This window comes from Artibeus jamaicensis, unplaced genomic scaffold (genome assembly GCF_021234435.1).
Source record: "Artibeus jamaicensis isolate MK-2021 breed Jamaican fruit bat unplaced genomic scaffold, CSHL_Jam_final scaffold_1964, whole genome shotgun sequence".
Lineage (NCBI taxonomy): Eukaryota > Metazoa > Chordata > Mammalia > Chiroptera > Phyllostomidae > Artibeus > Artibeus jamaicensis.
In genome coordinates this window covers 55,538,557-55,562,892 of record NW_026522030.1, presented here as the reverse complement: position 1 = coordinate 55,562,892, position 24,336 = coordinate 55,538,557, and the positions used below count along the sequence as shown (strand labels likewise).

General features: G+C 42.6%; 1 protein-coding gene across 1 annotated transcript in view; it reads right to left on the bottom strand.

The window, feature by feature from the left end:
- ADAMTSL1 (ADAMTS like 1) overlaps window positions 1-24,336 on the bottom strand; it is a 948,619-nt gene that overhangs the window by 16,264 nt on the left and 908,019 nt on the right. The window contains exons 25-27 of the mRNA XM_053656510.1: window positions 19,729-19,941; window positions 17,700-17,880; window positions 14,496-14,703 (exon numbers count right to left, since the gene is read on the bottom strand). Coding sequence (XP_053512485.1) covers window positions 14,496-14,703; window positions 17,700-17,880; window positions 19,729-19,941 — 602 coding nt within the window. The remainder of the gene's footprint in view (window positions 1-14,495; window positions 14,704-17,699; window positions 17,881-19,728; window positions 19,942-24,336) is intronic.

Here is a 24,336-nt window from a genome sequence, read left to right as displayed (position 1 = left end):
CTCTGTGGCTCTGTGGGGGAGGATTCAGAAAAGGGAAAATGGCCTCTGTCCACCTTTCTGTCTGGGAGAAGTTGTCCCTTAGCTCCTGCCTTGATGCCAGACCCTGCAGTTTTTCCCTGTATGCCACTGGTGCCAGAGATCAGAGGTAGTGAGGCTGAGTAAGTCTGTGCGTGGGTTCTTTAAGAGGAACTTCTTGGGACTCCACAAGTTTCTTCCACCAACTCAATCCCTACTGATTTTTGCAGTCAGAAGTTATGGGGACTTAGCTTCCTGGCACTGGGACCCTGGGCTGCGGGCCCGGACTGGGGGCCCGGACTGGGGCTGGCACTCCTTCCTCACAAAATATCCCTCCCACATTTTTATCCAACACATGTGAGTGTGGGACAGCTTCTTCCATGTCTCCACCTTTTCTGCCAGTCTGGATGGATGTAGTTTCTTTAATTACGTAGTTGTCAGGCTTCCATTCAACTTTACTTCTGACGGTTCTGAGTGATGGTTGTTTATAGTTTAGTTGTAATTTTGATGTGGTTGTGTAAGGAGGTAAGTTGTGTTTACCTATGCCTCCACCTTGACTAATAGTCTCAGCTGTGTGTATTAACTAGCTACAATTCCAGGTGATCTCCAAAGGACACACATCAGGGTGGGGATGGAGGACATGGATGCAGCCAGGTATAGATAGCCAGTTCCAACAAGTTTTTAGTTGCTAACTGCCCAAGAGCATTCAGTCCTATTAGTTCATATAGGAACTTAAAAAAATTAAGAGCCATATTATGGTTGTTTTAAGTTGTCCCAATTGGTCAAGCTTAAAGGTATGTTTCAGACACAAATCAATCAGAAGCTATACCTGACCAATCATAATGATCATTCTACCAAGTAGCCCCAGCCACTGACTAACCACAGTAATTGTCACCACAGTGGTGGATATTCCAGCTAATTATCAGTCCTGGAAGAGAGTCCTTAGATGCTCAGTAGTTCTCCAAATAGGTTTGGAACACAGTACATACATTTTAAAACATTCTGCCAGGTTGAAGATGGTGGCATAAGTAGACACTGAGCTTGTTCCCTCACAAGAACACATTGAATATACACCTATATTTAGAGCAGTTCCTCCTAGACGACAACTCAGCCAACTGAACAGCTTCCATACAATAAACAAAAGAGAGAAACTGTACAGAGAAGTTTGGGGGAACTGTGAGAGTTTTCTCACAGTTTTCTCACAGTTCCCCCAAAGCTGAAGGAGCTGAAGGAGCAACCTGGGATCAGAGGAGCTACTGAGCACCACTGTTTATTTCTCCTACACATGGATAATGGGCAGGAGTTCTACTCAGGTTCTCTCCCAGACATGCAGGATGCTACAGTGTGTCCACAGCCACCTGTCCTGCAGGGAGATGCAGCAGGAACAGAAGGGCATGATAGCATGCATACTAGAGGCCCCTATACCCAGAGATTGATCCAGCATGTACAGCAGGATAATGCTTTACAAACCCATTGGTCTACATAAGCACATAGGACTCCTCCCAGAGAGAGAGTGCAGAGCTTGAAAAATTCTGCAGAGCTACCCTGTCAAGATAGAGTACAGAGATAAAGGGGTGCTGCAGTGTGCTCACATGAGGCTGCCCTCCTGGAGAGTGTGGAGCTAGCAAAATGCTGTGGTATCCACAGGCAGGTCTGCCTCATCCAGAAAAAGTGCAGAGATAGTGTGGCACTGCTGCACACACATGTGGGACTACCTTACCTGAAGAAAGTTCATAGCTAGCAAAACTGTGTGGTACCCACTCAAATTCACCCAAGTACAGTGAATTTAGAGCTTCTGTATGTGCATGCAGGGCTTCCCTGCTGCGAGAGAGTATAGAACTGGTAAAATACAGCTGTGTGCATATACATGCTATTCCACCCAGAGAAAGGGTGCAGCTAGTAGGTCACTGAGAGGCAAGCATGCAGAGCAACCCTGCCCAGACCCTGCTCTGGCAACAGATTAGCAAAGCAACAGGGCACACTAAGCATGCACTATGCAGCCGCCTCTACGCCAGGCAACCCCACCCAGGTTAGAAGGAAAGGGAGCATGCACACACTAGGCTTCCTGGAACCTACTCCTTCAGGCCAGAGGATACACCTGGCACCATGTGCACCTTCCCTGATGACAACTGGCCTGCCTAAACTGTTTGACACACATCTACACAGAAACTACTTTTTCAAGACTGGGAGACATAGCTATTCCATCCAACTCATTGGAACAAATACAGAAAGTCAAACAAAATGGGGAGACAAGAATATTCCCCAAGTTCAGGAACTGAAAAAAAAAAGCAACTCAGAGAAACTCCCTAATGAACCAAAGATAAGTAATTTGCTTGATAAACAATTCAGAGAAAAACAGTCATAAGGATGCTCAACAAACTTGAGAATAGAATAGAATAACTTAGAGGATACTTCAACAAAGAAATAGAAAATGCAAACAAGAACCAATCAGTGATGAAGAATACAAAAACTGAAATGAAGGATACATTAAAAGGAATTGACAGCAGATTGTTTTAGAAGACAGAATAGTTATCACCCAATCAGAAAATAAATATAAAAAAATTTAATAATGAGGATAGTATAAAAGATCTCTGGGATAACATTAAGTGCCTTAACATTTGTATGGTAGGAATCCAGAAGGAGAAGCAAGAGAGAAAGGGGCAGAAGAAATATTTGAGGAAATAATGGCTGAAAATGTTCCTATTTTGGGGAAGTGAACAGACATCCAGGTTCAGGAAGCATAGAGAGTTCCAAACAAGATGAGCCCAAAGAGACCCACACCAAGACATATTAAAATGGCATTTTAATTAAAATGGCAAAAGTTAAAGAGACTATCTTAAAAAACAGCAAGAATGAAACAAATTACATACAAGGGATAACCCATAAGGCTATCAGCTGATTTTTCAGAAGCACCTTTACAGGCCAGAAGGGAGTGGCAGGAAATATTTAAAGTGCTAAATGAAAGGACTTGACAGTCTAGAATACTATATCTGACAAATTCATTCAGAATTGAAGGAGAGATAAAAAATTTCCCAGACATGGACAAACTAAAGGAGTTCACAACCACTAAACCAGCCTTATAAGAAATGTTAAAGGGTCTTCTTTGGGTAGAAATGCCATAACCAGAAATAAGAAGTTTCAAGATGGCGGTGGACTAGGACGGAGTAGATACCAGTTCCTAGTACAAAAGAGACAGAAATCTATCCGATCGGAGGAGGTGAGGCCAGCAAGCCAGCAGTTGCCAAGCATATATGAAAATAAGAGACCAGAAACCTCATCGGTCACGGAGGAACCAGACGGTAGGGAGACAGCAGCGGTACAGTAGTCTCTGGGACGGAGCAGGGAGAAACAGCCGGTGCAGGGTAGGGGAACCAGCGCCCTGTGGCGAGAGCCCAACGGCTCCTGGGACAGCCTTCAGGGCCCGGAGGGCTCCCTCCCTGGGATTTTTCTGCCGGGCAGGCCGAGTGGCCCAGGCAAAGAGGTGTGGAAGAAACCAGCCTGCGCGCAATTTGGGGAACTAGTCGCTCCACATGCAGTGTGTCTGGGCGGGTGCCTAAGGGCACCTAGGCCAACATTCAGCACCCGGAAAGCTCCCTCCCTAGGATTTTTGGGCCGGGGACCTGCCAAGTGGCCCAACCAGAGGGGAGCAGAGGTGATTTCAGTCTGTGCATAGCTCGGAGGTTCGGTGCCTGGTGGGAACTGTGTCTGGGAGAGTGCCTAAAGGCGCCTGGGACAGCGTTCAGCGCCCGGACGGCTCCCTCCCTGGAATTTTTCTGCCAGGCAGGCCGAGTGGCCCAGGCAAAGAGGTGTGGAAGAAATTTCAGCCTGCGCGCAATTTGGGGAACTAGTAGCTCCACACGCAGGGTGTCTGGGCAAGTGCCTGAGGGCGCCTAGGCCAACGTTCAGCGCCCAGAAAGCTCCCTCCCTAGGATTTTTGGGCCGGAGACCTGCCAAGTGGCCCAACCAGAGGGGAGCAGAGGTGATTTCAGCCTGCACACAGTTCTGGGACCAGCACCCGGCGTGGTGCTGCTACATCCCTAGGGTTTTTTTTTTTTTTTTTGCCAGAGGTTGGCCAGGGGACCCAGACAAACACAGCAGCAGAAGGGATATACAACACACAGCGTGCCATGACGAGCACACAGAGTTTCTAGGTCTGCGCCCAGTCCTCAGATCGGCTCCGGGCTTCCAGTCTACCCCCCTCAGACTATCTGGAAGCCCGGGACGCTGAGGGGTCCTGGGAAAAGAGCTGAGACCCTCAACCCCCCTCCCTTTCTGGCCAAGCAAGGTGGGGGGCCAGGAGAGACTTGTTTGATAGAGTTTACAGAGAGGGTGCGGAGGACAAAGGGCCCCAACCAAAGACTCTGTGGTTGCCAGCCCAGGAGAACTCAGAGGTACAGCCTGGGGCTCTGAATCCAGTAGACACGGCAGCCTGGTCTGCTTCACACCCAGCTTGACAGCGAGCCCAGGACTGGGCAGAGGGTCTGGGGCCTCCCAACTGAATGGGGGCAGGCCTGTGCTCAGTCCTGAGGGAACCAGGCAACTAGGCCGGTGCAGGTGCCTGCAAACACAGCAAACCAGACTATGGCAGTAACCCCTGGGAGGGGAGCACTGCGAGAAAGTCCTAGTTCCCCATTGTAGGGAGCTGGGGGAGAGGCGCCAAGTGTCTGGATCCTGAGAGGGGCTGGCTGAAAAAATCACAACAATCGACCCTCAGCCAACTGCAACCAGAAAAACCGGTTTGGCTAGTTTGAAGCCAACAAGTGACATTCCTTTTTCTGAGGTTGTTTTTGAGAGATTATTTTGGTGCGTTTTTTGTTTTTTTACTTTATTTTATTTTTATTCTTTTTTTATTTACCTTTCTTCCTTCTCCATTCCTTTTCTTTATCTTTTTGCTTTTTTAAAGTAATCTGTTATTTCTTTTAAACTTTATTACTGTTTCATCTTTCCATACTTTTGTCCTCTTTTCCCGGATTTTCTGTTTTATTTCTTTTTCTTTTCTTTCTAAACTTATTGCTCTTTCTTCCATCTCCCTACCATTTTTTCTTTCTTCCTTTTATTTCTTTCCTTATCATTTCTTTCTTTTACCCACAAGAGTCACAATCAACTTGAAAATATAAAAAGACCAGAGCTGGACCCATAGAAGAGGCCTCCCAATAGTAGAGTCAGAGAGACAAATTGCACATTGTTGTAGGAGAGAAGCCACAAGCTGCTGCATATTTGAGTAGGTGGAAGCAGAGAACAACAGGATAACCAAAAGAGGCTGCACCATTGAAATTCACAGGCATTCCACCACAAAAGTTCATACCATAAACCCAGGGTGTCAAAACAGATTAATCTAAGAAGCTGAGGCTAACAAGAAGAGTCTCACAAACAATGGGAAGACAAAGAAACAATCCCCAAATGAAAGGAAAGGAGGAATCCTCAGAAAGAATGTTAGATGAAACAGAGGCAAGTCAACTATCAGATACTGAATTCAAAGCACTGGTGATCAGGAATTTCAAAGAGCTCACAATCAGCTACCAGAAACTACAGGGAAGTTACAATGATCTCACTGTGAACTATATCAACATGAAAAAGGAAATGGAAATTATTAGCAAGGGCCAAGAGGAAATGAAGAATACAATTTCTGAATTAAACACAGTGGAAAGCATTAAAAATAGGGTGGATGAAACAGAAGATCGGATTAGTGAATTGGAGGACAAAGTAGAAAGCATTTCACAGAAAGAACAGGAAAGGGAAAAGAGGCTCAGAAACAATGAAGAGAGATTAAGAGAAATGCAAGACAATATGAAACGTAATAATATCCGAATAATAGGAATACCAGAAGGAGAAGAAGAAGAACAAGGGATAGAAAACATATTTGAAAGAGTAATGAGAGAAAATTTCCCTAATTTGACAAAAGAAAAAGTCACACAAATCCAGGAATCACACAGAGTCCCATTCAAGAGGAACCCAAAGAGGCCCACTTCAAGACACATCATCATTAAAATGGCAAACTTCCAAGACAAAGAGAGAATCTTAAAGGCAGCAAGGGAGAAAAAAGAAATAACATACAAGGGTGTCCCAATAAGGTTAGCCACTGACTTCTCAATGGAAACACTCCAAGCAAGAAGAGATTGGCAAGAAATATTCCAAGCAATGAGAAACAGAGGCCTACAACCAAGGCTACTTTACCCAGCAAGGCTCTCAATCAAGATAGAAGGCCAAATAAAGAGCTTCCAAGACAAAAGAAGTCTAAAAGAATTTGCTGCCACCAAGCCAGCTCTACAAGAAATACTAAAAGGTCTGCTTTAAGGAAAGGAAGGAAAAGAGACAGACAGAGAGGAACACAGGTACAAAAATGGCAATGAATAAGTACCTATCAATAATAACCTTAAATGTAAATGGATTAAATGCTCCAATCAAAAGACACAGAATAGCGTCATGGATAAGAAAGTATGACCCACACATATGCTGCCTACAAGAGACCCACCTCAGGACAAAAGACCATCACAGACTAAAAGTGAAAGGCTGGAAACAAATTTTCCAAGCAAATGGACAAGAAAAAAAAGCTGGGGTAGCAATTCTCATATCAGACAAAATAGACTTCAAAAAAAGAGCCATAAAGAGTGACCCAGAAGGTCACTTCATAATACTCAAGGGAAGAATCCACCAAGAAGACATTAACATCATAAATATATATGCACCCAACATAGGAGCACCAAAATATATAAGGAAAATCTTAGAGGAATTCAAGAAAGATATAGACAGCAACACAATTATAGTGGGGGATTTTAACACCCCACTATCAAAAATGGACAGATCTTCCAAACAAAATATCAACAAAGACATTGCGGCATTAAACAACACCCTTGATGAAATGGACCTAACTGATATATACAGAGCTCTTCACCCCAAAGAAGCTAAATACACATTCTTTTCAAATGCACATGGAACATTCTCAAAGATAGACCACATGATAGGGCACAAAACAAGCCTCAACAAATTCAAGAATATTGAAATCATACCAAGCATTTTCTCTGACCATAAGGGACTGAAACTGGAAACCAACCCCAAAGGACAAAACCCAAAACACCCAAAATCATGGAGACTGAATGGTATGCTATTAAACAATGAATGGCTCAAGAATGAAATTAGGGAAGAAATCAAAAAGTTTCTGGAAACAAATGAAAATGATCTCACAACAACCCAAAACTTATGGGATACAGCCAAGGCAGTCCTGAGAGGGAAGTTTATAGCAATACAGGCCTACCTAAAGAAGATAGAAACATTTCAAACAAATGACCTTACTCTATGCCTGCAAGAACTCGAGGAACAACAACAAAAACAGCCCAAAGCAAGTAGAAGGAAGGAAATAACTAAGATCAGAGCAGAACTAAATGACATAGAGACTAAAAGTACAATTCTAAAGATCAATGAATCCAGGAGTTGGTTCTTTGAAAAAATAAACAAAATAGACAAGCCTTTAAGTGGGCTCATCAAGAAAAGAAGGGAACGGACACAAATAAACACAATCAGAAATGAAAGAGGAGAGATTACAACTGATACCACAGAAATAGAGAGAATTGTAAGAAATTACTATGAAGAACTGTATGCCAAGAAATTTGAGAACCTAGGGGAAATGGACACATTTCTAGAAAAATATAATCTCCCAAAACTCAATGAAAAAGAAGTAGAAAACCTGAATAGACCAACAACAGCAAAAGAAATTGAAGCAGTAATCAAAAAACTCCCATCACACAAAAGCCCTGGACCAGATGGATTCACAGGAGAATTCTACAAAGCATTTAAGGAAGAGCTAACCCCCATTCTTCACAGACTATTCCAAAAAATCCAAAAGGATGGAAAACTCCCAAACTCCTTTTATGAAGCCAGCATCATCCTAATTCCAAAACCAGATAGAGATACAACAAAGAAAGAAAACTTCAGGCCAATATTGCTGATGAACATAGACGCTAAAATCCTCAACAAAATATTAGCAAATCGCATCCAACAATATATCCAAAAGATTATACACCATGACCAAGTGGGATTCATCCCAGGGATGCAAGGATGGTTCAACATTCGCAAATCAGTAAATGTAATTCATCACATAAACAAAAGCAAAGACAAAAACCACATGATCATATCAATAGACGCAGAAAAAGCTTTCGATAAGGTACAACACCCATTTATGATAAAAACACTCAGCAAAATGGGAATAGAGGGAACATTCCTCAATATAATAAAGGCCATTTATGAGAGACCTACAGCCAACATCATACTCAATGGACAAAAACTAAAAGCTTTTCCACTAAGATCAGGAACAAGACAAGGATGTCCACTTTCACCACTTCTATTCAATATAGTATTAGAAGTTTTGGCCACAGCGATCAGGCAGGAAAAGGAAATAAAAGGCATCCAAATAGGAAAGGAGGAAACAAAATTGTCACTGTTTGCAGATGACATGATAGTGTACATGGAAAATCCTATAGACTCTACCCAAAAACTGCTCAAACTAATTAATGAATTTGGCAAAAGAGCAGGATACAAAGTCAATATCCAGAAATCAAAGGCATTTTTGTATACAAACAATGAATCAGCAGAAGCAGAAATCAAGGAAAAAATCCCATTCGATGTAGCAAAAAGAAAAAATAAAATATCTGGGAATAAACCTAACCAAAGAGGTAAAAGACCTGTATGCAGAAAACTACACAGCACTGAAGAAAGAAATCAGGGGAAGACACAAACAAATGGAAACATATACCGTGTTCATGGATTGGAAGAATTAACATCATCAAAATGTCCATACTACCCAAAGCAATATACAGATTCAATGCAATACCTATTAAAGTACCAATGGCGTATTTCACAGACATAGAACAAACACTTCAAAAATTTATATGAAATCATAAACGAGCCCGAATAGCAGCTGCTCTTTTGAGAAAGAAGAACAAAGTAGGAGGGATCACAATACCTGATATCAAACTGTATTACAAAGCCACTGTAATCAAAACAGCCTGGTACTGGCATAAAAACAGGCACGTAGACCAATGGAACAGAACAGAGAGCCCAGAAATCAACCCAACTCTCTACAGTCAATTAATATTTGACAAAGGGGGCGGTAACATAAAATGGAGTAAAGATAGCCTCTTCAGCAAATGGTGTTGGGAGAACTGGACAGCTACGTGCAAAAAAATGAAACTTGAGCACCAACTTACACCATACACCAAAATAAATTCAAGGTGGATAAAAGACTTAAATATAAGCCGTGACACCATTAAAGTCCTAGAGGAGAACATTGGCAAGAAAATCTCAGATATTCCACGCAGCAACATTTTTACGGATATGTCCCCTAGAGCAAGGAATATAAAGGAAAGAATAAACAAATGGGATCTCATCAAAATAAAAAGCTTCTGCATGGCTAAAGAAAACAGTATTAAATTAAAAAGACAACCAACTGTATGGGAAAACATATTTGCCAATGATACCTCAGACAAAGGTTTAATCTCCAAAATATACAAAGAACTTACACGACTCCACTCTAGGAAGACATCGAACCCAATTAAAAAATGGGAAAAGGACTTGAACAGACACTTCTCTAAAGAGGACATACAGAATATCCAGAGACACATGAAGAGATGCTCAATATCGTTAGCTATCAGAGAGATGCAAATTAAAACCACAATGAGATACCACTTTACACCAGTCAGGATGGCTATAATAGACAAAGCAACAAACAACAAATGTTGGAGAGGGTGTGGGGAAAAGGGGACCTTAGTTCACTGTTGGTGGGAGTGCAGACTGGTACAACCATTATGGAAAACAGTATGGAATTTTCTCAGAAAAATAAAAATTGACTTGCCTTTTGACCCAGCAATTCCACTGCTAGGATTATACCCCAAGAATCCTAAAACATCAATTTCAAAGAACCTATGCACCACAATGTTCATAGCAGCACAATTTACAATAGCCAAGAGTTGGAAGCAACCTAAGTGCCCATCAGTAAATGAACTGATCAAAAAATTGTGGTACATATACACCATGGAATTCTATGCAGCAGAGAGAAAGAAGGAGCTACTACCTTTTGCAACAACATGGATGGAACTGGAAAGCATTATGCTGAGTGAAATAGGCCAGGCATTGAAGGACAAATACCATATAATCTCACCTTTGACAGGAAGCTAAAGAATAAAACAAACAAGCAAACAGAATAAAAACAAAGACGCTGAAATAGAGAACAAGTGGGCAGTGACCAGAGGGGGAGAGGGAAGGGAACTTAAGGGGAAAAAGGGGGAGGGATTTTGAGGAACAAGTATGAAAGACACAGAGATGAGGACTGAGGGGGGGGGGGATGGGAGGGAGGGGGAAGACCGGGCGGGGGGGTGGGGTGGGATGGGAGAAATAGATTAAAAAAAAAATGTACTTGAAAAGTAACTAAATAAAATAATATTTTAAAATAAATAAATAAATAAATAAGAAAATACAGAAAAGAAAAAAAATCTCACTGGCAAAGGCAAATACACAATAATCACATTGAATCAACCACTTAAAGAGCTAATATGAAAGTTAAAAGATAATGGTAGCAGAATTAACTATAAATACAATAAATAATTAGGGGATACACAAAACAAATAGATTTAAACATGATGTCAAAAATAAAGAATGAAGGAGTTGCAAAAATGTAGTACTTTTAGAATGCAATTGAACTTCAGCGTCCATCAGCTTAAAATAGACAACTATAGGTATGAGTGGGTGTATATATAAACCTCATGGTAACCATAAACCAAAACCAAAAAAATACACAAAAAATGAAGAGAATGAAATTAAATCAAAATCTTAAAGAAAACTAACAAATCCAAAAGAAAGAAATCAAGAGCAGACTTCTGGCCAAGATGAAAGCATAGGTAGGCACACTTGTGCTTTCTTGCACAACCAAAATTAAGGACAACAAAAATTTAGAAACAAAAAAGCACCCAGAACTGACAGAAAACTGAACTGTATGGAAGTCTGACACCATTCTTCTAGGCCAGTAAGAGGGGCAGAGTTGGTGGCCTGCAGAGAGGGGTCATGGCAGGAAAAAGCAGTGGCTAGCAGACTCATGCATGCAGGTGGCTGGCAGACTCCAGGTGTGGGGTGGAAATGAGCAGACCCACTGAGGCGAGCAAGGCAGCTGGGTGACCACAGTCACACATTCTCGTGCAGATAAACCAGGTGAAAACAGGCAGTGAGACAGACTGTGCAACCCAAGGCTGCAGCACTGGGAAATAAAGCCTAAAAGCACCAATGGAAAACACTTGTGGGGATTGAGGTGCCGAGAGAGAATCCCAGCCTCACAGGAGAGTTTATTGGAGAGACCCACAGGGTCCTAGAATGTACACAAGCCCACCCACCAGGGAACCAGCACCAGAAGGGCCCAATTTGCTTGTGGGAAGTGGCAGAGGGGACTGAAATCTCAGAGAGAGCGGGCAAGTGCCATTGTTCTCTCTCTGACCCCGCCCCCACATACAGCATCACAATCCACCCACTGGATTGCCCCACCCTGGTGAACACCTAAGGCTCCGCCCTTCATGAAAGAACAAGCATGACCGGACCTTCCCCCTTAAAAATGGTGAAATGGAAGAACAGATCAAAGCCATAGAAGAACAGATCAAAGCCATAGAGCCAATACATCTAAGTGACCAAGAGATAGCCAACCTATCAGATGCATCACAGTTCACAATACTGATCAGATCTGATCACAGTTCAAAACACTGGTGATCAGCATGCTCACAGAATTGGTTGATTGTGGTTCCAAATTAGATGAACAAATGAAGGCTATACTAGGTGAAATGAAGGAAAATGCATAGGGAGCCAATAGTGATGGAAAGGAAACTGGAACTCAGATCATTGGAGTGAACCAGAAGGAAGAAAGAAACAACCAAACAGAAAAGAAGAAAGAAACCCTGGCTGGTGTAGCTCAGTGGATTGAGCATGGGTCTATGAAACAAAGGGTCACTGGTTCGATTCCCAGTCAGGGCTCAGGCCTGGGTTGCAGGCCAGGTCCCCAGTAGGGGACACATGAGAGGCAACCACACATTGATGTTTCTCTCTCTCTCTTTCTCCTTCCCTTCCCCTCTCTCTAAAAAAAAAATAAATAAAATATTAAAAAAAAAGAAAAGAAGGAAGAAGGAAGGAACAAGAATTCATAAAAATGAGGAGAGGCTTAGGAACCTCCAGGACATCTTTAAATGTTCCAACATCCAAATTATAGAATACCAGATGGGGAAGAGGAAGAACAAGTGGAAAACCTATCTGAACAAATAATGAAGGAGAACTTCCCCAATCTGGCCAAGGAAATAGACTTCTAGGAAGTCCAGGAAACTCAGAGAGTTCCAAAGAAGTTGGACCCAAGAAGGAACATACCAAGGCACATCATAATTACATGAAGGGGAGAATAGAACAACTGTAACAGCATAATCAATAAAAAAATTAAAATAAAAAAAAATTACATTAGCCAAGATTAAAATGAAGGAGAGAATCCTAGAAGCAGCAAGAGATAAGGGGGAAGTCACCTACAAAGGAGTTCTCATCAGACTGTCAGCTGATTTCTCAAAAGAGACATTACAGGCAAGAAGGGGCTGGAAAGAAGTATTCCAAGTCATGAAAGGCAAGGATCTACATCCAAGATGGCTCTATCCAGCAAAGCTTTCATTTAGAATGGAAGGACAGATAAAGTGCTTCTCAGATAAGGTCAAGTTCAAGGAGTTCATCATCACCAAGCCTTTATTATAGGAATTGTTAAAGGGACTTATCTAAGAAAAAGAAGATAAAAAATATGAACAGTGAAAGGACAGCAAACTCATAGTTATTAACAACCACATCTAAAACAAAAACAAAGTAAGCAAGCAACTAGAACAGAGACAGAACCAAAGAATGGAGATCACATGGATGGTTAGCAATGGGAGTGGGAGGAGGAGAGAGGGGGAAAAGGTACAGAGAATAAGTAGCATAGATGGTAGGTAGAAAATAGACAGGGGGAGGGCAAGAATAGTATGGGAAATGTAGAAGCTAAAGAACTTAAAACACATGGACATGAACTAAAGGGGGGAATGTGGGTGGAGGGCGTGTGCAGGGTGGAGGGGAATAAAGGTGGGGAAATGGGCAACTGTAATAGCATAATAAAATATATTTTAAAAAATCAAGAGCAGAAAAAAGGAACAGAGACAAACAACCAAAATATAATTAGCAAATGGCAATAAGCACATACCTATCAATAATTACTTTAAGTGCAAATGGACTAAATGATCTAACTGAAGGACATAGGGTGGCAGAATGGATAGAAAAAAAGACCTGTACACATGCTGCCTCTAAGAGACTCACTTTGGAATCCAACCCGTGGCACATGGATTGCATGTGGCCAAGATGGCTATGAATGTGGCCTAATACAAAATTGTAAATTTACCTAAAACATTGAGATTTTTTGTTTTTGTTGGTGTTTGTGTATTTAATGTGTCTCCCAGAGATGCCAAAAGTTTGGACACTCCTGCTTCAGATAGAAAGACACACACAGGCTAAAAGTGAAAGGATGGGAAAGATATTCTGTGCAAATAGAAGTGAAAAGAAAGCTGGGGTAGCAGTCCTCATGTAGGGTAGCTCAAGACATGGCCGCTTCCACCACCTGTGATGAGGGCTGGCTAGGGGGGCCCTGGCCAGAGGGAATGAATGTGTATTGTTTCGGGAATGTATTGTAACTCCCACCTTATCTCCTTTTGGGAGAAACTTCTGGTCTTGTGAGTGCTCCTTGACCTTTCTTTCTGCACATACACTGAGGTAATGTAGTTTAGAGTCATGCACAGTACACATGCTTCCTTTGTCTGTGACCCCTTATAAAGAACCTCAGACTGGAGGAGGGGCAGCTTCTCACTGACCTGCCACCGTCGGGACACTTTCCTGTAAGTGTGAGTAATAAATGGCATGTCCACACCAGCTAGTCCACCAGATGTTTTTTTTTTTTTTTTGAATATCATGAACACTTACGCAGCTCCCTGGTTTGGGGCTCCTGTGCTACAACTCATATCGGACAAGTTAGACTTTAGAACAAAGAACATAAAGTGAAACAAAGATGAATTACTCACGTTTAAAGGGGTCAATTCAAGAAGAGGATGTAACAATTGCAAATATCTACACACCCAACACAGGAGCACCCAAATATATAAAGCAAATGTTAATGGAAATAAAGGCAGAAATTAACAGTAGTACAGGGTAGTTGGGGACTTTACTGTTCTACTTTAATGAATAGATCATCCAGATAGAAAATTAATATGAAAATAATGGCCATAAAATGTCTCATTAGACCAGTTAGACTTAATACACATTTATAGAGCATTTTATCCCCAAACTGCAGACTACACATTTTTCTCAGTGCACGTAGAACATTTTCCAGGGTGGATCACAACTAGGCATATCCTACTGTAGCAGGGTCAGCACCTTTAGGTTTCTTTCAGAGAAAATCCTCTTACCTGGCCCCAGCTGGAGAAGGCCCACTCTACACAGAGCTGTTGGTTACAGGCCTGGGTATCCACCGGCCGTTTGGCAAGCTGTGTGCACATGTCATTGGACACGGGAGTGGAGATCCCAGAGGCTTTCAGCTTCTGGCAGGTCACCCGACGGGTCTGGATGCCTCCCCCACAGCTCCGGGTACAGGCGGACCAGGAGGTCACCATCCACCTGCAGAGAGAAGAGGAATCAGGGCAGCTACAAAGGGGCAGCCTTGGGGAAAGGAGTGATGTTGCATGCTCTCAGAACAAGAGTCCCACCTATCGCACTGTGCCCACCACACAGCTGCAAATTTGGGGGCCATGGCCCTTTTTACAGTGTATACTTGGAATGATAGGCTGAAAATGCCCCCCCCCCCCAACTTCCCAGAATAAACCTATGTCAAATCCCTGGAACCTGTGAATGTTACTTTATTTGGACAAAAGAACACTGCATTCACAATTAGGGATTTTGAGATGAGATTATCCTACATTATCTGGATAGGTCTTAAATGTCACCACAAGTATCCTTACAAGGGAAAGGCAGAAGGAGATTCCACAGCAAATGGGAGGAAACAGTGTGACCACAGAGGCAGAGGATGGAGTGACAAGGTCACAAGGCAGGGGAGGACCAGAGGCATCCGAAGCTGCAAGGGCCACAGAACAGATTCTCTCCAGAGCCTTTGGAGGGGGCACAACCCCACCTACACCTTGATTCTGAACTTCAGAATCAAGGGCTTCTGGGCTTCAAAACAGTGAGAGAAGAAATTTCTGTTGGTTTAAGCCACCACGTTTGTAGTCATTTGTTATAACAGTCACAGGAAACAAACACCCTTTGGAAATGAACTTAAAAGGTACATCTTGAAAGAGTATCCTGAAGATCAGTTGCTTCAGCTTGACCCTGGCCCCCAAAGCCGTGAGCTTGCAGATGGAACACTGTAGGGGAAACAGTCTTGAGCTAGGTACACTGCACTGCGGTTCTGGTAGTTGCTAATGGTACCCAAGTGTGTGGCAGAGGAGAGGTGATTTCCTAGGGAAGTCAGGTCCAAATCTGTGTCACCTCCTGACCTAGGAGGCAATCTATATCTCACTTAAGCCAACATTTTGTCTGCTAGTACCAACATTGTATTTTCTATGTCTCCTTAACTCATGTCTCATTTGATTTTGTTTAATTCCTCAGGCACAGGCAAAGTCCCTTCCAGCTTTCTTGAACTACTTCCCACCTCTGTGAGTCACAGGCCATAGGTCTTATACCTCTTAGAGTCCTGAGAGTAGAAGTAGTTCTCAGAATGCTAGGATCCAACTACAAACCGCATCCTTGGAAGTGACACTGACCAAGATAGTGACAAATGGCTTTTCTCAGAGAGTTAAGGTGTCAGCTAGGAAACTTTGAAATCCTTGGTCCATATACAAACACATAGGAGTTCTTTTGGCAGTTTATACCTTGGGATAATTCTCAAAGAGGAGGGAAAGAGGGGCAGCTTGGGGAAAACATTGAGAAAAATATCTAGCCATTTCACTCAATCTAGGGGAAAAACATCATTCACTGGTTCTATTGCCTGAGGGAAAACAGCGATAAATGGAATGGCCCTATCTGGGTCAAAACAAAACTGCCCACAGCTGTTCAAGAAGATGACCAGGGCCATGCTTTTTGGCAGCAAAGGAGGCTGCCAAAGTGTCCAAGGTGTGGAAACCAGTCAAAGGTGAACCTGTGGCTACTGCCTAGTCCAGGAATGTCATATCTGGCTCTCAGGAGAGGCAAGTAGCAGGTTGGAGCAAATTCCTGCTGCATCTGGATCTGTGGCTTGTTTAGTTTGGTGGAACTTCCCTTCTCCGTTTGCCCTGAGAGAGGACTGCATGCAGAATTCCAACCCACAGCGGCACAGCCACTTAGGAAGCAGGCAGGGGGTGTTTGAAAGCTCCTAGGGCTGCTGAAACTCAAGCAGACACAGCCATTATTTCATCTGCAGAAGTAAATGAGGCTGATTGGTTCTGACCATCACCCCAGCAAATCAGTAAGTCCCTGGCATGTCCAAGGCCTCTTCTTCATTTCACACAGCTTGGCAAGGGCAGTCTTCCAGTCTCTCATATCCCTGGTGAATGTCAGGCCTGCATTTCAATCAACTTTTATTTCCAAATATACATTTCAGCAATTTTTCAGGAGCTGGGGTGAGGGGTTTGAGAGAGGAGAGGTACAGGCTATGTTACAGTTCAGGAAGGGTATAAAAGGACATTAATCATTCCCACGGAAACCTTCCCGTCAGCAAGTCAAACTGCTGATATTAATGAGTGTGTTTCATATTTCATTGAGTCTCTCCTGGTTTCAGCTGTTCCTTATGACTTAGTTGGCAAAACACAAAGCAGTTGCCCAAGTGGTGTGTGAAAGTCCTACAGATAGGGTAGTAAAGGGTCATTTCAGGGACCAGCCAAGTCCCCCCCAGGCTCAGAGCACTATGCTGGTGCCAACTCTAAGCCTATCTATTATCACTTTAGCTACTGACTGAAGACTGCAGTGGGCATGCTCAGTGGGACTCAGCATCTCAGAGCTCAAGGGAGGCGTGAGAAGGTGTGGGTATCATCTGGGCTCTATAACATACTCAGATGCAGGGAGTATTATGCAGCATTGAGGTGATGCAGGAAATGAAGACTAATTTCAACTTTAGCAGGATGCTACTACCCTTTGTAGAAAAGAGGATAAGATTTCTTTAACTAAGCTGAAGTACTGATTAGCACAGGTATTTTAAATCAGAAGAAAAGAGAAGGGTAGTGGCACAGGCCAATAATCCCCATCCCCTCAGCACTTGAACTGCAAATACATTTCTTCTTCTACAGACCATTTCTTTGCAGGATGGGAGCTATCTCTTGCCAGAGCCTGCGATGTTTCTGCTCCCTGAACAGAGCCTTTCAGGCACTTGGGATGCTGGGAAAGCCCTTAACTTCCTGAGGGTTGGGGAAACAACAGGGCTGAGGGAGGAGGTTCATTCTGAGGGATGTTTTCCGCATGGTGGGGAGTCCTGACAAACCTGTGCCTGTAGGAAAGAACACCTCCTTGAGGGTAGGCCCTCTCCCCTGCACTTGAAGTCTTTCCCTGTGTAGTGCTGATCAGGGAAGGCTGGTCACCAACTTGGCTAAAAGTCAGGGTGCGTACAGGGGGTTGGAGAGGCCTGAGCCAGCCTCTGCCACACTCACCGAGAAGGGCAGTCTCTCCGGTTGCAGGGGATGGGGTTCACAGCAGGGCGAACTTTCCCTGCACAGTGAGTGGGGCTAACCTCTGTGCTGTTCAGGAGACACCTCAGGCGGGGCTGCTGAACACCCCTGTTACCACAGGAAGCTGAGCAGGTTGCCAGTCTGTCCACCGACCACCAGTAATCTGTCACAGAAGGAGGATCAGAGGTGAAAAGCAGAGAATATTATTGCCCATGCTGTATATTTCTTCTGAGCCAGGCAGTTGGGGAGGTGGCGGGTGGTGTTATGAGCCTGTGCCCTTTAGCGGGTTCTGTTCCCAGCTTATCTAGACAAGTTATGTGGCCTCCAGAGCCCCTAGTTGGCTCTTCTGTAAAATGAGCATGATAGCCCTTACATCAACAAGTGATTGTGAGGCCTGGGTGTAACGAAGGCAAAGAGCCTAGCCCAGTGCCTGGCGCAGAGAGTACTTAACCAGAGGCTAGAGCTCTTACTAGTTTTAAGCATACTTCCTAAAGTGCTTTTTTTTTTTTTACAGACTGGCTCACCCGAAAGTGACTTTTTTCCCCAACAAAAAGCTATAAAAATACCAGAGATAGTAAACAATCATATTTAAAGGTGCAGATTCAAGTTACACTTTGTAGATGTTATAAAAAACCAGCCTAGCCCTGGCTGGGTGGCTCAGTTGGTTGGAGCATCATCCCATATACCAAAAAGTTGTGGGTTTGATTCCCAGTCAGGGCACATGCCTAGGTTACGGGTTTAATCCCTGGCCAGAGTGTGTAAGGGAGGCAATGGATTGATGTTTCTCGCTCTCTCGAATCAATAAAAACATATCCTCAGGTGAGGATTAAAAAGAAAAGTAAAAAAAAAAAAAGCCAGTCTATCCAGAGAGGACTCAATTACATGAGACACTGATGTCAGGAAGTAAGGCACTTTCTTTGGATTTTTCTATTTGGGGGTCTGGGACTTACTGGTAGGAAAGCCGTTAAAATAACTTTGGGTCGATAAACCATGAGTGCCTATTTCCAAAGCTGAGTGTCACAAATCTCACAGATAGGCTCTGCTTTTCAGCAGAGAATGGCTGGCTGGCAAGAAAATGGAACATTTACTTTCCTGTTTGAAAAGTCAAATGGCAGGGAAGGATGTTTAAGGAAAAAACTCTATTTTTCAGAGGTCGCCCTTCTCATGGGATATATTGGCACAAAGGCAAGTCCCTTCCCACAGAATCCTCCATTTAGAGCACACAGCAGAATTTCACTTTCCCTGAAGTTGCACCCATAGGCCACAGGTACAGTGGGCCTGTGGAAAACCCAAAAGACTTATTTAGTTTCTATCACAAGGTCAGGTGTGGCTCCTTTACCACTGTTTTGGATGTATTTGTAACTTTCTTGGTGCAGCAAATGCTGGGCCCTAGCCAAGTGTTTTCCAACCTGTCAGTTTTCCCGGAGGTTTAATGTACCCAGCCACACAGGCTTCTCAGTCTGTTCTCTGACGGAGCTGTAGGAAAGGGGCCTGGAAAGCACTTGACACGTGGCTGCAGCTGAAGAGTCTTTCTGGTGATGGGCAGATATGGGCACCAGCCTTGATTCTCCAGGGCAGGAGGCAATAATCAAAGGGTTCCAATTATGACTTATTTTGGAACCGAACCAACAGAGAAAATTTGCATTTTTCTTAACAGGCTACTTTACATGCATGAGTGTGTATGTGTTCTTTACCAGTTAACCCAGCATAAAGGAAACACAGTGGACTTTGCTATACAGCGGTGTTTCCTTGGTCCTGAGCAGTGGCAACATGATGAGCAGAAAAGCCTACTTAGGACAGCGGCACTGACTTTTCCAGGTTCTGCTGGGGTGGGGCCTGGAGGCTCTTCTGAAGGGCCTCTTTATATGGAAACATGGTCCAGCTTCAGTTTTCATGCTCTGGGAACCACTGGAGATCAGAAATCATTTGGTCTACTAAAGAATTAGATTTTTAGGAGGACTCACTTGCTTAAGAAATAAGCCCAGCACCCAAAGCCCAAAGGGTTTCTCACCTTGGATGACAAGAGAGGCCTTCTGCATGAGCTCTCCCGCCTCATTCTGAGCAAGGCAGCTGAATTCTCCTTGAGACTCGCCACTTAGGTTTGCAACCTGAAGAATCTGTCCGGCAGCCAAGATATGATGTGACAATCCTGTGACAGTGGCAACTGACTGACCATCATGGAACCAGGTGATATTGGGGGTAGGCTGACCTTTGATGGGGCAGCCTAGAAGGAAAGGAGAGGAGATCTAAGTCATTGGTAAAGCCAAAAGGATACATCCCTGAAAAGTTGTGTTAGTGTCTACATGGCTCTAGAGGCTGTGCATACAGTATGGCCTTCCCCTTGGCATTTTCCTTATGCTTGCATTCCCAAGTGAACAGGAGATGTTTTGATACTCAGGGATTCTGGGAGGGTGGCTATTATTTATTCAATTAAGTAAAAATTTTTGGAGGACACAAAGTGAATATTTCTATCTATATTGTGGCACAATCTTAAAAAAAATGAAGCAATTAATATCCAGTCACTGAATTTTTTGGAGTTAATTATTTCCTACAGTAATTATATAATGAAAGAAATTATTTCTTCAAAGCAGTGAGTTGGAAAAATATATACTATGTAGCAATAGTTAAGACTCAAACTTTAATTGTTAAAAGCCTAATATCTGCCTTCATTTTACTCTTTAAATAATTTTCAAGCCAAAAAATTTTAACAGAGACTAGAAAAATAATTTTAAATACTCATTTCATTTCTCTATAAGTCAAGAACCTTGGCTTTCAGATAACTCTTACCAAGACATGGTAAGAGTTATCTGGACATGGATGATGTTACACTTATTTACACAGTCATTGAACATATTTTGATGCATTAAAATTCCCCAATATTGGACTTCTGCCAAAATGGAGGTATAGGTGGATGTGCCGTGCCTTCTCACACAACCAAGTTTAGGGACAACTAAATATTAGCATCAGAAAACACAACCAGAACACGGAAAATTGAACTTTTCAGAAGTCTGTTAACAACAAATTCTTCAGCCCGACCGGTAAGGGGCGAAACCGGCATCTGGTGAGGGGTTGCACAGGAGGACTAGGTCGGACGGACCCAGGCGCGGAATCCAGACGCGTGAATCCAGATGCACGGATTCCAAACGCAGGATTGGACCTAGTGAGCGACCCACCAGGTGAGCGACTGCAGAGGAGACAGTGAGGAGGCGGTGCTGCGTGTTGACTGCGGTCGCCTATTTGCGCGCAAGCGGACAGGCGAGGGAGTGGGCGGTTGGACCGGCTGCGGCGTAGAGGGCGCCGCCATTTCCCCGCTCTGACCACGCCTCCACATACAGCATCACAACCCAGCGACCTGGGAGTCCAAGGCGCCGCTTCTCTCACTTAAAGGGCCAGAACAGACCAAAAATGTCTCAAGAAGACCTCAAAGCCCCAGAGATAAATCTAAGCGACAAAGAAATAGCAAAACTCTCAGATGCACAGTTTAAAACACTGGTCATCAGGATCCTCACAGATCTGGTTGATTATAGCCACAAATTAGAGAAACATATGAAGGCTAAACTAATGGAAATGAATGGAATTCCACAGAAAACCAATAGCGATGAAAAGGAAACTGGGGCTCAAATCAATGGAGTGGACCAGAAGAAAGCAAATAATGGCCAAACAGAAAAGAGTCAAGGAGCAAGAATTCAAAGAAATGAGGAGAGTCTTAGGAACCTCCAGGACATCTTTAAACACTCCAATATCCGAATTATAGGGGTACCAGAAGGGGGAAAGGCACAGCCACCAGTGGAAAACTTATTTGAACAAATAATAAAAGAAAATTTCCCCAATCTGGCAAAGGAAATAGACTTCCAAGAAATCCAAGAAGCTCAGAGAGTACCAAAAAAGTTGGACTCAAGAAGAAACACACCAAGGCACATCATAATTACATTAGCCAAAATTAAAATGAAGGAGAGAATCCTAGAAGCAGCAAGAGCTAAGGGGACAATCACCTACAAAGGAGTCCCCATCAGACTGTCAGCAGATTTCTCAAAAGAGACCTTACAGGCAAGAAGGGGCTGGAAAGAAATATTCCAAGTCATGAAATCTAAAGACCTACAACCAAGATTGGTCTATCCAGCAAAACTTTCATTTAGAATGGAAGGACAGATAAGGTGCTTCTCAGATAAGATCAAATTCAAGGAGTTCATCATCACCAAGCCCTTATTATATGAAATGTTAAAGGGACTTATCTAAGAAAAAGAAGTTAAAGAAACATGAACAGTGAAAGGACAACAAACTCACAGTTATTAACAACCACACCTAAAACAAAAGCAAACTAAAAGGACAGCTAGATCAGGAGTGGAAACATAGAAATGAAGATCTCAACCAGGGTTAGCAACAGGGGAGTGGGAGGAGGAGATGGGGGGAGAAGGTACAGAAAATAAGTAGCATAGACAGTAGATAGAAAATAGATGGGGGGGCAAGAATAGCATGGGAAATATAGATCCTAAAGGACTTGAGACACATGGACATAAACTAAAGGGGGGTAATGGTGGGGATGGGGGGGCAGGGGGAGGGGAATGAAGGGGGGGAATAGAACAACTGTAACAGCATAATCAATTTAAAAAAATAAATTAAAAAAATTCCCCAATATTTATCTAAGATATTATACCTATTAAAGACTTTGTAGCAAAGAATTATTAAATAAACTGATTTCAGTTGTGAAAGAAAGATAATGATTTTTCTTTAAATTCAGGGTACTTGCTGAATTTGCTGCTGTGTGCCCAGCAACTTGGCTTCCACTGAAAATTTACTTGGAAGTTTAAAATGCATGAGAAATAATTAAAAATTAAAAGTACTTTAGATTTTCCTTCAGCTTAGTTTAAAAATATCTGTTTAGTGACTGTTGTTCTCGGGATAGTTGGGATAGTTAAAATTATCTTTCCTTTTGCAAGGAAATACCTAGTGATATGATTTTTAAAAGCACACTAATAAATTGTGATGTAAAGCAAAAAATGATGAAATTGATGAGACAGATGAGTGACCACCTGCATGGATGTGTGTGCTAATGGATCTGTGAAGAGAAGGGATTTTCCAGTGTTGGACTGTTTCCTATTTTGGGGCAGCATTGTTAGAATTGGTAGAAGATGCTGAGTTAAGAGAGCAAAGACCCTTAGGGATCACCTACTCCACTGCCAGAGGAGAAAACTGGGGCTCTGAGATGTTAAAAGATCTTCCCAAGATCAAGAAACAGGCCTTCAGATTCCTTACCTTGTGTTCTTATCTCCATGCCTACCATATTTTTGGACTATAAGACACCCCCCCCCCCAATTTGGGAGGAAAATGGGGGTGTGTCTTATAGTCCAAGTGGAGCTTACCTAGCTCACTGTGGGTGGGTCATGATGGGGGGGGTCACAGGTTATTAAATATTGTACCACATTTTTTGCTTTAAAATTTTTTTCTTATTTTTGTTCTCTATAACCTAGGTGCGTCTTATGGTCCAGTGTGTCTTATAGTCCCCAAATTACGGTACTAACTTGTTCAACTGGGTACCAGTGATTTACCTTGCACCCTGTTACCTATGTCCTTTGTCTACCCACTCTTTAAATGATTAAAATCACTCTTTAAATGAGCATCCCTTTGCCCTTTCTTTTCTTTTTTTTTTTTTTAATATATTTTCACTGTAACTGTGTAGGTTGAAGGATTTGGAACAGGCAACTTTGAAAAAGAGCCCTGGAGAAATAATGCTAAAATCTGTGTAGGAAGCTCAGTGTGGGATGTAGTGTTACAGGATCCAATTCTTCCCTGTATAGACTCACTTTGTCATGCAACTTTGCAGTGCCCTCCCATGACATGTGGGCAGTACTTCCCCACCCCGTTCCTGACTTTGGAATTGGCCATGTAACTGCTTTGGCGGATAAAATGAGTTAGATGCTACACTAAAAATGAAAAATCTGAAAAGGGAACTAAGAAAATAATTCTATTTATAACTGCATCAAAAAGAATATAATACTTAAGAATAAACTAAGGGGTGAAAGACTTGTTATTCTAAAAATTACAAAACATTGCTAAAAGAAATTAAAACAAATAAATGAGAGGATATCTCATGTTCGTGGATTGTAAGATTTAATATTGTTAGATGACAATAGCTCCTAAAGTGAACTAAAGGTTCAACACAATGCCTATCAAAATCCCAATAATGTTCTTTTGCAGAAATAGAAAAATCCCTTTTAAAATTCAAATGGAATTTCAAGACATCCCATATAGCAAAACAATCTTGAACAAGAAGAACAGAGTTGAAGATCTCATACCTACTGTTTTTACAATTTTTAAAGCCACAGTAATTGAAGGAGATGGTACTGGCATAAAGATAGTTAGACCAATGGGATAGACAGAAACACCAGAAATAAACTCTTGCATATGTGGTCAAATGACTTTCAACATGGGTGCCAAGAACATTCAACCAGGAAAGGACAGTATTTTCAACAAATGATGCTAAGAAAACTGGATATCCACATGCAAAAAAATGTTGAATCCTTACCTTATACCACATATAAAAATTAATTTAAAATGGGTCAAAAATCTAAACCAAACAGTTGAAATTATAAAAATCTTAGGAGAAAACATAGGGGCAAAG